Source organism: Ambystoma mexicanum, chromosome 6p (assembly GCF_040938575.1).
Source record: "Ambystoma mexicanum isolate Mex_15411 chromosome 6p, UKY_AmexF1_1, whole genome shotgun sequence".
NCBI classification, from domain to species: Eukaryota; Metazoa; Chordata; class Amphibia; order Caudata; family Ambystomatidae; genus Ambystoma; species Ambystoma mexicanum.
In genome coordinates, this window is record NC_090935.1 from 761,340,802 (window position 1) to 761,356,188 (window position 15,387).

General features: G+C 48.9%; 1 protein-coding gene across 4 annotated transcripts in view; it reads right to left on the reverse strand.

Moving 5' to 3' along the window:
* The window catches only part of ARB2A (ARB2 cotranscriptional regulator A), a 2,893,216-nt gene that overhangs the window by 2,098,217 nt on the left and 779,612 nt on the right, over positions 1-15,387 (reverse strand). For all 4 annotated transcript variants that reach the window (XM_069627631.1, XM_069627632.1, XM_069627634.1 and 1 more), the window contains one exon: positions 3,091-3,156. In XM_069627631.1, coding sequence (XP_069483732.1) covers positions 3,091-3,156 — 66 coding nt within the window. The remainder of the gene's footprint in view (positions 1-3,090; positions 3,157-15,387) is intronic.

Here is a 15,387-nt window from a genome sequence, read left to right on the forward strand (position 1 = left end):
GAGACAGAAAAAGAACTCAGTTCACTACAAATACGAAAGGGTCGCATCGCGCTCTCACGCACCTTCAGTGCTACTCATCTCAGCAGCACGTCCCCATCCTCGGACGCTGGCCATCATCGAAGGAAGGAAAGGAACGAAGTTAGAGAACTGTTCAGCAGACTCATTATACTTACCTGTCGGACTCTTGCCAGTGAAGTAACTAGGCAGCAACGAGCCTGCATCAATCAACGCACCCCTGCGCTGAAAGCAGGATGGAGAGCACACTTTCCAAGAATACAAGGTGAGCTGTGGATCAAAGGGAAGGGTTGGACCCCGGGGAAGAAGGGGTTCAAGCACACAGAGACAATAGGGAGTTAAACTCTACCAATCTTGTGTTTCAGGCCCAGTTTCCAGTCGAGTAGACTCCAGGGAAGGGTTTGAGGTCGTAAGAGGTCAGAACAGGCTGAGTGACGTCCCCGTGGATACCAAGTGAGCGTTACAATGTTCAGCTGCTAAGAAAACATTTCCACAAAGTGTGCGTGAAACGTGACCAGGCACATACAGAGTTGGCCGCCTGAAGAGCAATACCCCCTGAAGAAAACACTTTCTTCGCCCAACCATCAAAACGCTTGTCGTCCCTATCAGGAGGGATGGTAGGATACGACGCATGCTTTGCTGGGGCCGTAGCCGCCTGCATCACCAAACTCTCCGGAGTGGGGTGCTTGGTCAAGTAGCAGGGGCTGCTACTGGCTGGGCGGTATTTTCGCGGCAAAGACTTGCCCACTGCCGGGAGACTCTCCGGAGCAGTCCAAGGCGTCGCAACCCTCCTCTGTAGAGCCATATGGAACGGCAGTACCGGGTCAGTTGGTGGACCTTGGTCGAGGATATCCGTGAGGTCATCCTGAAGAAAATCCCCTGGGGGAGCAGACCACTCCAAATACTCGGTGACCCTAGACATAAGGCGCCGGTACGAGGAGTCGGCATGGGTGCCAGGCTCAGGCCTACAAAACTCCACCTCCGGAGAGATGTCCAGACCACTGGCGTCGTGCAGGGACTGACGCAGGTCCTCAATCTGGCTATGGCCCGAGAGAATCTAATCTGGCACCGTATCAGAAACCATGCCATCATCAGAGCCCTCATCCACCTCCAAAATGTACTCAAGATGGCGGAAAGTGGGCACAGAATGGGGAACAAAGCCATGCTTGACCTTGGCCAGATCCTTTCTAGGGGGTTCCACCGTGCCCCGGGGTACCCCCGTCGAAACAGCCGCGAAAGGTGTCGAGGGCGTCGAGTGAATAAGCGTTGATGCCGAACGCAGCGCCGACAGCATCGACGGCGTCGACACAGGTCTCGAGGGCGGAGCCCTGAGCGTGTCCCTCGACATCCTGGGCGCTGATGGCGTCGACAACTTCCTCAGAGGCGGAGCCTCGAGAGAGTCCCTCGACGACCTCGGCGCCACAGGCGTCGACGGCTTCCTCGAAGACATCACAGGCTCACACGATCTCGAGCGCGTCGAAGACCGGGACCTGGAACGGGTTAGGACTAGAACGATTCCCCTTGTCCTAGCGGGACCGCTCCCGCGAATCGTGCCGACCACCCGAGCCCGAAGGCGTACGAGCGGTGTCTCTAGTCCGATCACGACCGAACCCACTCGGAGGCGCGGACCGACCAATGCCCTGCGATTCGAGAATCGCTAGCATTTTCTTACCGAAGGAAGCCCATTCCTCCGGCGTTGCATGCTTGGTGGGATAAGCGACCCGCCGACGGGCGGAGTCCTCAGAGGAGGACGGGGAAGGCGACCGATGACGGCGCTTCGGGGAGTGCCTCGAAGAGGCAGAGGAGTGGCGGGACCTACTCCGGGACCGAGACCCACTGGACTTCCGACGAAGATGCGGAGAGTCGCCCCTCGAATCGTCCGTAGAAAGCCCCGTGGACCTTGACTTCCGGGGCTTGGACACCTTACCAACCGACGCTCCCGCAAGCCTTTGGACGTAAGCGATCATCATCAGTGTCATGGGCCTCCCCGAGGCACCAGAGGCAGGCGTTGTGCAAGTCCATCACCGACATCTTGTCCCCGCACTTCTTGAAGCCCGGACGTGGGGTGGAAAAAGAGGTAGACATCTCGAAGGACTTTTACTACACAAACGAACAGGTTTGAAGAACCGAAAGAACAGAAATTCCAAAGAGTCGAGGCGCGCCGAGATCTCCGAAGCGAACACGTTTGCGGAAAACACACAACTGAGGCTACGGGCGTCGTGCGTCCTACTTATAACATCCAGTGACGTCGGCCGTCGGAGGAGGTCCTTGAGGGTGGCGTATCGATGTCATCGACGCAGACGCCCAAAGATTTTCCAAAGCAGCAATGCTGTGGTGATTACTGTCATAGATATGGAATACATCGGAGGACCCAATCCCCTCGATGTGTGCTTTTTGCAGGTGTTTTTCAGTGTCAGAGGTTAAAGTTAATTCAATTTTACCTTCTGACTTTAATGCTCATGCATGTCACGTGCGCGTGCTATGTGCAGATGTTTCTTTGTGTGGAGCGGTATATACTTAAGTTTGTATAGCCTTCTGGACGTACTGCACATTCTCAGAGAGATCAATACTTCTTTGGCTTTGCAAAGAGAATCTCTAGAGTTTGGCTGAAGCAATTTTAGAGCTTTGCGTGCTGAAGTGTGTCAAAAATCTCGAAAATATTAGTGGACAATTTTGAGGAATAGTGCACATTTGGAAGCTTCCACTTACTGCCCCAAACAAAAAACAACAGTTGTTGCCAGCAATTTGATTTTCCTGATGTTAATTTCAATGTAACCTCATACTTCAGCTGGCGAGGCAGTAGAGTACACGCATTCATGAAGACAAACACCTATATGACACATGCCTACACATTTCTTTTCCTCGGGTTGGACGGAACTGCTTTATACAACCATGGCAATCACCAGAAACCATTCGTAGTCACCAGGACATTGCAATGATACCCGACTCACTGATCATGTCCACTTGCCTGGAAATTTCAATAGGAGATACATTCCTTTTACACTTTTATGAGCAATGGATTTAGCATCAGAGCTTTAATCCTAAAATAACTAACAGTCAAATGTGTTAACTTACAGGAAGAATTACTTTTTTCAAGTTGCATTCCTTTTCCAGTAGCTCATAAACGTGTTTTGTGATGATCTGTAAAACAGAAAATGAATTCATAGTTAATCACACAAAGTTGTATGCAGCGCTAATATTTCTGAAATACTGTTCTAACAAAATTAGTACAATGTTTGTCAACAGCCTTTGTGCCGAAGTCCCATGGCTGGGGTTAGTGGATGAGACAGGGGAAACATGGGAGCCAGGTGTCACCAACCACTAAGTGAGGTAGGGCATGGAGGCGATGAATAAAAGGCCCTCTAGATTCCCAGTACATCTCTAACTTATGGTGTTCATTTGGTCTACTCAATCCTGACATATTACCACTTCCCTCAGAAACCCATCTATTTGATCCCAGGCAGTGACCTCCCGCTCCCCCTATGAAACCCCTGCTAGTTCCCAAACTTTTATTGAGCAATGGCGAACTTTAGATGGGAATGTGCATTCTAGTAACCAATTTGGATTTTAGAGCCTGTTGCCAGTGATGGATTGCCTGTACATGCCTGCTGCAAGTAAAGGAAATCTAGGACACAGCATTTGTTCAAATCAGGGAAAGCAGAAGGGATAACCGCCTGGCCGTTTTGGAAAACAAACTGGAAATATATATGATGCACAAATAGCCCCTGTAGCTATCGAACGTGAAAAACATGGGGCTCAGTCACTTCCAACCAGTCAGTGATGGCAAAGAAGATCCGGAGCCCAAACCTGATCTGGATCCCATGCACTGGCAAAGCAGAGATAAACATGCAGAAATTGACAATTTCTCTATCAAAGTCGTCAGTGACGGTATAAAGAGCATGGCAATAGTGCAAAGCACCTGGCCTAGAAAGAATTCTGATAGACTTATGAAAAAAATAATTATATGTTTGGGATCCAGTGATGCAAAAATGAATTATTAGATCAGGAACTGTGCTAGACACACATTTGGCAATAGATAAACATTATTCCAATATATAAAAAAGTAGCAAATTGGATGATGGTGATTTTAGTAGTTGACCATGTGAGTAAAAGACATGGCAACCTCTTTATAGGTAGGGTTATTAAGTGATTTAGGCGAATAACATTCCTTCTGATGCACGAGCAGGTTTGATTGATTTAAGGAAGTGGGACACTGGGACAATGTTTATATTAATTGGATTATTGCTGAATAGGTTGCCTTAACGAAAGATGCAGTGGAGTACCTTGGACGTACCTTAAAAAGCACAAAGACAATATCAAAAATCAAACTGTAGAAATGTCTTTGTGTAGCACATGGATACAATACGAGTTTACCGTAAGCAATATCAAATGTTCTCGATGTGCAAAAGGCCAGACATGTAGTCTGAATGGTGCTCATCTCAGAGGACACCAGAAATGCCCTAACATGGTAAGCATGTTGAACACATTTTTAACCTCGCTGTTCAGACTCCCTTTCTCAGCATCAACCCACCACGTGAAATGGCAGCTACTGATTTCAGGGAACCCAAATTAAAGCTCATCCAGCCTTTTGTTGCTCTAGATCAGGCTGTGATGCAATGAAAGGAGTACGTTGCTTACTGTAACTTCTATTCTCCAGTATTGGTATCTTTTATAGATTCAACATGCTGTGAATATTCATGCTCTGAATATTTCCCAGCGTCAGGCTGGGAATACTTGGTTACCTTATGTTTGCACTGCCTAAAGCAAATCATGTTCTATTTTGTAGCTGTCACCATAATATATGTTTCTGTTCTTTAGGCTGTCACCATCTTTATGGGTGCTTTTGGCCCCAACCAATGAGACCTCTCCTCAGATTCTGACCAGACATGTTGGCAAGACCCGCAAGGCTTTACCTTGCAGGGGAAGAAGGAAGGTGCATGTGAATCTATGAAAAATAGCAATGCTGGAGAACAGGAGTTAGAGGTAAGCAACTTTCTTCTGCTTGTCGGATCGGGCCACCCAACCGGCTGCGGCTGAAACAGATTCGGGGATTGGTTGCTATGGGTAGCACTTTGGTGTTGAGTCTGGTGGGTTAACCCTTTTGTCTAACCTGCCCTTTACTGTGGGCTCTGTAAACGGACATCTCATCGTTTTCAGTCCTCCTTCCCATACATGATCCAAAATTGGGATGGAGACCACTACTTCCTCTACCCCATATGATCAAAAAGGAAGCATTCATTTTTGTCTTCCAATGCAACTATTGCAACTATTATATGCAATGTACCACCAGGGGGCACGGAAGCTCGGACACCTGATACAGTGTCTCCCTCTATCAGGCTGATCAAACTTATCGAAAACAGCTTGCCTACCTCCTGTGCACCTTCGGTTCAAGTTTCATCGTGAACCGCATTCACTTTCTAGCTTTTGGTCTATTCCTGCATTTGCACCATTTGTGCCTCTCTCCTCCCAGGCCCTGGTGCGTGCAATCTCGTCCTCCTTGCTGCTCCTGCATTTGGCTCCTCTGACTTGTACGATCCCGCTGCGAGTCTTCTGCTGCTGTCGGAGCTCTCCCTGTGCCTCTTCGGACTCGTCTTCTCCGTCTTGGCTGTGCTGAGCAGAAGTTGCTGGCCCCCAACCTCTGGAGTCGGCACCCTGCTTTGGACTTCTCTGCGTCCCATGGTGGGACTCCACCTGTGCCGTCGTGCCGCTTCAACATCCTAGCCTCTCTCCAGCGGGGTGTCCCGGCCCTCTCCTGCTGCTTGGTGCTGTCCTGTTTTACTGTGCCCTCTCCTGAATCGGATGCCCGCCAGCGGGGTAACACTGTCCACTTTTTCTCCTGCAGTGCGCCCCTCCATCGACCTGGAATTCTTCGTGGCGTCTGTGCTCTCCTGTGCGTTCTGCTCTCCTCCTCCAGAAGCTTGCTGCTGCCTGCCTGCCCGGAACCTCAACCTCCAGAACCAGTCATTTTCCACAGACTTACTTATCAGGTCAGCGAGGTGTCTGTGCTCATCCGGCACACCAATCATCCTGCTCCTGTAACCCTCCTACGCCAGCGTGCCCGTGTGCCCCGCAACGGCTGGGCCTCCCGCAGGCCCTCTCCTGATCTGGACGCCTGCAAGCAGGGTTACCCTGCCCCCTTCATCTCCTGCGGTGCGCATCTCTTCTGACTAGGTATCTGGTTCATACCTGTGTCCTGGATGCCTGTATTCCTACCAGCCCCGCAGTGTCTGGACCCTCACAGGCCCTTTCCTCCCTGGCCTGCTTAGTGCCTTGGCTCAGCCTACAGTGGTCCCTGTTTACCTGATCCTGCATCCAGCCGCTTTCTGTCATTGAACTGTCGCCTAACTTGACTTGACCGTGCCGAGAGCTCACCTGGCCTCCTGATCAACTCAACCAGTTTTGTTCCCCGTGTACCACACCACCTACTGCTCTTCTTCATACCCACCTCTGCCTGCACTACAGCATACTGCTCCCCATCAACCTCCCCTTTTCCCTCCCTCGATTTAAGTCTCCATTGTAGTCCTATTTCCCCCACTTTGGGCTGTCACACCTGAATCCCAGTTCTCCCCGTGACTCTAGTCCCCTCCTTTGCCCTTGCTGTTCCTTTCCTGCAGCTCAGCCACTGCATTTTCCTGGTCTCCCCCCTACCCTACTGTCTGCCTGCTCCCCTTCCCCTCTCCCCTACAAGTTCCCGCTCCCCTGCCCCTCTGCCCTACAAGTTCCTCCCTACTTTTCCAAGTTTTGGCCGGCTAGTCCCCCCATCCTCCTCTCTTCCCACATTCTTCTCTTCCCCCTCTGCACTCTATCCCTATCTTTCTCCCTTTCTCTTTTCTACGTCCATTGGCTTGTGACACTCGTATTTCTTCTCAATCCAGCCCTTCTACCACTCCCTCAGGCATGCGAAACCCCTTATCCCACCTCCTGCCTTCTTTTTCCCAGCACCTCTTTCCACCTCTCCTCCTGGCCCTTTTTTCCCTCCCTCTTCCTATTCCTCATGGCTATCACCACACTCAACCTCTCCACCCATACTCATCCTTACCATCCCCCCCTCTACCTCCGTTCACCGTCCCAACCTCATTTACCCCCCCCCCCCATCATTGAGTCTTCCAGTATTTTCAATGTCGCCCTCTGGAATGCAAGACCCATTTGCAACAAGACGGCAGCTGTCCTGGACTAGTTCCTGCGTCTCAGCCTTCAATTCCTCTGTATAACAGAAACCTGGATCCCCCTCCACAGCTCCTTTGGGTCATGGAGGCGGCATTGGTCTTTTTTTTCACCCTAAATACCTATCTTCCCCCTGTACAAAGTCTCCCCCTGTCTTCCCTTCCTTCGAATACCTGTATACATCTTTACCCCCCCACGCGATTTCCTTTCTAATCATCTACCACCTACCTGGCCCCCTCTCTTCCTTCTATGACGACCTTGACCACCACCTCTCTCTTTCACCCTCCCTCTCGCCCCTTACTGTACTTGGTGACTTCAATCTTCATCTCCCCACCTCTCCTCAGCCCTCCTCTCTTCTATCTAACCTCGACTCCTACTTTCTCATTCCTATCCCTACTCCTTCTACTCTTCTGGCTCCACCCTCGATCTTATCTTCATCTCTTCCTTTTTCTCTTCTTCCGTCTCCACCGTCTCCAATTATCTTTCTGACCATGCTTTACTCTCTTTCTTCCTCACTCCCCCTCCTCTCACTACCCTTGCTTCCCCTCCTTCTCTCGACGAGACTTCTGTAACTTTAACCCCTCTCTCTTCATCGATACCTGTTCTTCCTCCCTCCCCCCTCTTCCTGACTTGTCCTCTCTCTCTCGGCTAATGAAGCCTTATCCACTCTGTCCTCTTCCATCTCCACTAGTCTTGACATACTTCACCCTCTCTGCTCTTTCCATCCCTCCCACAAACCCTCTACTCCTTGGCTTTCCTCTCACCTTCTATGTGTCGCTTCCTCCGTCGCCTTGAGCGACGCTGGCTTAAGCTCTACTCGCCGGCTACCCAAGCCTCCTACTTCTCTTACCACTCCCTTTATGATTCTTTCTTGCCTTAGTTCTGCCAAGCGCTCATACTTCTCTAATCTTCTTCACTCCCAAACTTCTGACCCTCGTCGAATCTTTCAGACACTTTCTCGCCTCCTCTCTCCTCCCACTCCTGAGCACTCAGCAACTTCCTCCCTCTACCCCTCCAACTTTGCCGACTTTTTCTCCTCCAAGATTCTCTCTCCGCCAAAGCATCCTAAACTCCCCCTCTTACTCTCCTCCTTCCCCTCCTCTTACCATCCCCTCCTCCTACCTGTCTAACTTGACACCCATCTCTCCTCTGACGTGTCCCTCCTCCTGTCCAAAACTCACCATACAGCTGCCCCCTCTGATCCTCTCCCCACCCCTCTGATTCCTAAAATATACCCTTCTCCTAATTCCTTACCTCATCTCCTTCATTAATACCCGTCTCTCCACTGCTACCTTTCCTTCTGCCTTCAAACATGCTACTATCATCCCCATATTGAAAAAGCCCTCTCCTAACCCCCTCCTTACCTCCAATTTTCGCCCCATCTCTCCTCCCTTTCCCCTCTAAACGTATAGAACGCCTCATTTACTCTCAACTCTGAGTGGTGGGAAGGAGGGAGAGGTTGGAGACAAATGCTCAATCTGGTTTCCGCCCCAAACATTCCACTGAAACTACTCTTACCTCCGTTCTCAATTCCCTCCTCACTGCTCGCTACTCTAAGCAATCTTCTATTCTCATTCTCCTGGACCTCTCTGCCGCCTTTGATACGGTTGACCACCCCTTACTCCACAACACTCTTTCCTCCTTTGGTCTCAAAGGATCAGTTCTTAGCTGGTTTCTCATCCTACCTCTCTCACCGCTCTGTTGCCGTCTCTTGGGGTGCCGTTCCTCCCCTATCCATTCCCTTGACTATGGTGTCGCCCAAGCCTCTGTGCTTCGACCATTCCTCTTCGCACTCTACACCTCCCTCCTTGCCCCAATTATCACTTCCTTTGGTATCTCTCGCCATTTATATGCTGATGATACCCAGCTCTTCCTCTCTTTCCCCTCCTTCACCCCGATACCCACCTCAAACTTTCCTCCTGCCCCACTGCTATTAAAAACTGCCTGTCTTCCCACTTTCTCTCCCTTAACACTGACAAGATGGAAGTCTTATTCTTTCCCACCAACACACTTGCTCCTCCCTCCCCCTCCGCTTATCCTCTTTCCCCCCTCCAGTCTTCCCCTCTCAACCTCTGTCTGCAATCTTGGCCTCCACCTCGACTCTAACCTCTCATTCTCTCACCACATCTCACTTACCTCTCGAGCCTACCAACATTCTTGACAGGCCTTCAAGATCACATTATGGAAGTCTGAGATTTCGACAGGGGAGGTTTTTATGCCTCTTCTGGAGGTTCATCAACTGGTGTCTCTGTATCCCAGTCATATCGTTGTGGCAACAGTGTTGTGGTCAACATTGTTGTATCTTGGGGAGCACCCCCATCAGTGTTCATTAGTATTCCCTCCTCGTGTTTTAGTTCATTATTTCTAATGTATTTATCATATGTGGAGGTAGGCACAGGAGGGGCAGAGGTGATGCAAATGTTTGGCGAGTGTGACAGATAAAATGCTCTAAAAGAGAAGGGTGAGGGGATAGGGTTTATTGATATATTGATTTATGGTCTCGTTAATTGTTCAGTCTACGTAATATATGTTCTTTGGTCATTGCTTTTGATGTGTCTCTGTGTATTTTCAAAAAATGTTTAATGTTTTCTGTGTGTTAAGTCGTTGAGTATTAAAATTAAATAGATAGAGGTTTTTAGGTGACCTTGAACACCTAAGAGAGGAAAGGCAGAGAACAACCCGAGGGAGGGGATGACAAAGGAGGCCCTGTGAGGTACTAGGGGAGGGCTATCAAAAGACACGGAGATGGACACCCCATTGTCACATATTTGCAAGCATCTCCCCCTCTATAGTTAAAGAATCAAAAAGTATCAAGACCAGTGGGTAAAGGAAACGAACAGGGAGGGACTATACCCTGCTTGGCCAGAGGAGGTGTCCTTTGATAAGGGAACATTAGAACACACATCCACATATTTGATGGCAAAATACAAAGGGAAACAACTCCAGAACAGATTTGAAGTGTTGGATTTGTGGAGGAAATTTGAGAAAGCACCAACTATAAATAAGAGGATGACGGGATCAGAGTTCCCCCGACATAATAAGAGGAAGAAGAGGGGAAAGAGAAAAGAGAGGAAGAACCAAAAAAGATATATCCCTTGCTTACCAGACCAGCAGAGGGATACGCGGATACAGTATATGTACCAGGAAATAGTGCACCGACAACACCTTGCACGGCACCACCGCCACTAGTCACCATCCCAGGCTCCACAGGGCCAAGCACCCAGGATCTTGAAATAGCATTGACGTCCGCTAGAACGGAATTAGCAGGTCTAAAGGCAATATGTGAAGCAACACAAACACCAGGGGTAGGAGAGCAACCTCAAAATAACTTCTCTCTCCTAGCAGAGGATGAATGGAAATCCGGGGACCTCCTCTTCAGAGTGGACAGTGCCCCCATAAGAACAGTACGCATAGAGAGGGAGGCGAAAGTAGATAGTGGGGGATACGACACGGTAGCCTTGATATGGGTTGAAGAATACTGGAGGGATTTTGACGAAGTAGAAGAGGGGCCTGTGGGAGGGATACAGCAAGTGCAATGGACATCCCCTAGAATGAGCGAAGGGTGGGACGGAAGGCTTCGAAATAGGATGGGAAAGATAGCAATAGAAAAAAATAAAGGAACTAAAGTAAACAATGTAAAGGAAAAATCCAAACTCCAAATGCCCCTCATCCACAAAGGGGCAGGACGACCCCTATATGTGCCTTGGGTACAGATGGATAAAAATAATCTACTTAAATCCCTCCCTCCACTTACGGCGGGTGCAGGAAAATGGATTTTACACATTTGAAAATAACACAGCAGGCGTGCCATTGGACACTGGTGACATCAAAAGTCTCCTGGTTTCCGCAGTGGGTGATCAAGCAGACTCAGTGTGGGTGGAACCAGGGTTCCCAGGGGTGACCACAAGCAACGACAATCATGATGGAGAATCATTTAATAATGTCAAGAGCACATGTGTGGGATGCCCTGCGGAGAACCTTCCCAGATACCCCCCGATTTACATTCTATAATGCAGTGCACTATGGGGGGAATATGCTTCGCAGTTCATTCTTCAGGTGCAGAAGATGTGGAGGGCGGAGACGGGCACCGTGTGGGACCAATCAACCTCCCTATTTTATTTCATCATTAAGAGAGGACTCCTGAAGGAAGTACAGAAGGCCCTTGATAAAATAGCTGGGATAGAAGCCAAAGGCTGCCCTGAGATCCAAAGCATTATAGTGCGCCACTGTAGGAGGATCAAAGAAGGAGGGAAGGAGACAGTGCAGAGAAGATTAGCCGAAGAAGCAAAACTAGCACAGAGTAAATTGGTGATGCTCATTGCCGTAACAGCCACACTGCCCCCAGAGCCAGCAGGGGAGGAGGGAAGTATCTCTGTGGCTACACAAGCTAGAATGCCTGCAATGTGGGGAAGACAACAGGCAGGAGCAGTGGGGAGGAGAGCAGCTGTACATGGGACCCCAATGGCAAGGAAGACCGGCAAGAGGGCAAGGTGGGTTCCGGGGACCAAGTAGAGGGGGATATGGAGGACAAGGGCCCCAGGGGGGAGGACAAGGACAGCGTTGGTCATGCAGGAGGTGAGGCTACTTCTCCCGGGTATGCCGCAGTAGACAAGGGGGATATTATCAGTACAATCAAGCCCATCATAACCAACCTCAATGTGGGCACCCTCATCTGGCAGCCCTTGGGGTCTCCCGCAGGAGAGTTATGAGCAGGACAAACAACCAAATACTCAACCAATTCCAGGATACCACACAGTCCGACACCCACCACACAACATGCAATCACAGCCAAGCCGACTGAACCAAATGGCCCACAGCAGAACAACCCTTTTGCCACTAAACCCAAACGGGGCACCGGCTCCATATGAGGGAACGTGAGTGCTCAGTGAAAATGTTTTCTCCTGTCCTGGCACAGACACCCATCCAGACTAAGACAGCCCACAGAGAGCACTTGCGTGTCCAGTCCTATCCACTACCTACAACCCAGAAGAGGAACCACTGGTGGGGCAGATATAGGAAACAAACAGTTCATCTTTATGGTGGACTCTGGGGCAGAGAAATTAAGTATGTATGAAGGTGATTTTCCGTTATCTGACAAAAATTTCAAAATACAAGGGTTCTCTATGGCAGTAGTAACTGTTCCTTTTACAAAAGATCTGGATGTTAAGATGGGGGGAAAACAGTACAAGCCCCTGTATTGTATTATGGACACTTAACTGTCAACCTACTAGGACAAGATCTGCTCAGCAAACTTAACATGACCATCTCCTTTACTGACAGAGGCAGAGGGATTGTTTGTTCCACTCCTGGTATGTCCCCACCCGCCCCCCCCTTTAGAGCAATGTTGCTAATACATTCTGTGGCCAACAAATTTAGGGTAAGTTGGGTACCAGTGGATCCTGATATGTTTATCTATGGGATCAGGGTTTTGGCCACAGCAGTGCCTGAACTAACTAGACAAGCGTAGAGAGTGCCCTGAGATTGTGTGTTCCAACCAGCAGCAGCCCCTGAAATAGTTTCTGGGACAATATTGTCATTAGACCTGCAGGGAGTACAGGTATCTGCAAGAAGGATAGTGGCAATAGGAATGGACATGCACCGATGCGAGTGGTGCACAGTACTGTGTATCGACCCAAACATACGATTACGCGAATTATCTGATGAGGAGCCGTTGACAGACGACGACAATGATGGGGATATTATTTTGGAAATAAGTATCCCTTGTGAAGTAATGGTGAAATACAGGAAAGTGCCAAACCCCCTCATGGCCATCGTCAGTGCACCACATCCCTACTATGACAAAGACAGGCAACAAGTGCCCCCTCACCTATGGACTATGAATCCCCATGATGTAGGGTTACTGAGAGAGGACACACCTGTAAAAATAACCCTAAAGCAAGGAGAACTGTTACCTACGGTAAAGCAATACCCTTTGTCCCGAGAGGCGGAAGAATGAATACAGGAAACGATATGTGCCCTATTCCAACAAGGTATAATTGTACCCTCAACATCACTGTGCAACACTGCGGTGTATACGATCAAGAAAGCAACAGGGGGGGCATGGCGTATGGTCCAGAACCGCCTCCCACTTAATGACTTTGTGCAAAATGAGGTTCCTCTTGTCCCTAACCCTCCTCTTGTCCCTAACCCTGCTTCCATTTTGGGCAGCATTCCAAAGGAGGCCACTCATTTCACTGTAGTGGACCTCAAGAATGCATTCTTTTCGGTACCACTTGATCCAGACTCCCAATATCTCAGCCTTCACACTGGGTAGGAGGAGATACGAACACAGCTGGTTGCCTCAAGGCTACTTTGAAAGCCCAAGTATATTCAATAGACTATTGCATGAACAAGTTCAGAGCACGATCATACAATACGTAGGCAACCTCCTCGTCTGCAGTGAGAATTAATAAAATTGTCGAAGAGACTATTGCCTTACTCCAGTTGTTAGCCCAGAAAGGATATAAAAGCAGACAAAAAGAAGTTGAAGTACTGTTTGAATGAGGTCTTATACCTGGGACAATTGATTTCAAAAGATGGTAAACTAATCATTCCAGATGGGGCAGCAACAGTGCGCACCTCAGCTAGACCCCACATAGTTAAGGATATGCAGAAGTACCTCTGAAAATGCAATTACTGCAGGGCTTGGATACTTGACTATGCCGCTTACACCCGGCCCCTTCTGCAAGGTCTAAAAGAGGCTCAGAAAGACCAGACACACATAATGTGGCCACAAGAGATGCAACAAGCATTTGAAAACAAGAAAGAATTGATCAGTATCGCTCCCGTCTTAGCAGCACTCAACTATGATCGGGAGTTCTACCTGTTCTCGCACTCCGATGGAACACTCATGACAGCAGTACTACAGCGGCACACTCGATTCGGTAATGCAAAGCCACTTGGCATCCGAACAGGCCCTCGTAGCCGCCGCCTTTGCTGTTGAAAAGAGTTCAACAATTGTCATGGGGTGTTCTGTCACTATGTTGAACACTCCCTGTTTGCTATATTAGAAAGTTCCAAATCCACACTAACACAAAGAGCCACAACGTATGAAATCATTCTTTCAAGTCCCAATATCCATGCAGTACGCTGCAAAACAGTGAACCTGCCACATTCTTAACAGAGCCACGTACAGTGAAAGATATGCAACAACATGATTGTGCCACTAAGTGGCGGCAGTGGTGAGATTGGAAGAAGGGGAATATGAGGTCCTAGTGAAGAAACGGTTGCCCATGCATTTTTCCACCCAAACCGCAGAATTAGTGGCACTTATTGAAGCACTCCGTGCTGCAAAGGGGTTTGCTGTGACAATATACTCTGATTCGGCATATGTAAGCACAACGGTACATGCCGGACTGTCCAGATGGAGAAGGAGGGGGTTCAGAAGAGCAGACGGGTCCCCAGTACAACATGCAGAGCTATTGAACAACCTAATAGAAGCATTGGCAGAAGCCAATATAGTAGCACTAGTGAAGTGCCAGGCACATACCCATAACAATGACGAAATTACTTTATGGAGCGCCGCAGCAGACAAAGCAGCCAAAGAGGGAGCATATTTGACGATCTTAATGGCCACAGAGTTCATAATGATAAACAGGAAGAAAACAAACAAGAAGGATAGAACTCATTGCCCAAATAATTGAGCTTCAGAAAAGGGCCCCAACCACACATCAAAGGTTGTGTATAAAACGAGGGTGCGCCCAATCTCCCACTGATTTATTATGGCGACAAAACAACACAGGGAAGGTAGAAAGGCCCGTAGAATTATTGGTTGTGGCATGTGAACAATTGCACTTCACAGCACATACTTCCAAACAGCATATATCTGCCGACCTCCAGGAGGAGTGGTTTATACGAATGTCCAGGAGCACTTGAATAAAATGACGATAGAATGTACAACATGTCAAGTGTTCAACTCGGGGATGACTCTTAGAACATTGAAAGGAACGCTGCCCCGCCCCATTGGACCATTCAGTGAACTGCACATTGATTATGCATACATGGGAGAGTGATGCAATGGAGCATGTTACTTGATCGTGGTGGTCTGTCACTTTCCGCGATGGGTGGAAGCAGGGCCCTGTGCCCACCCTGATGCAAAGTGCGCAGACACATTTCTTGTATGAGAAGTGTTTCCGTGTTGGGGAATATGTGACTTTATAAGATCCGACAACGGAACACATTTAGTAAATGACCTCTTTAAAGTAGAGA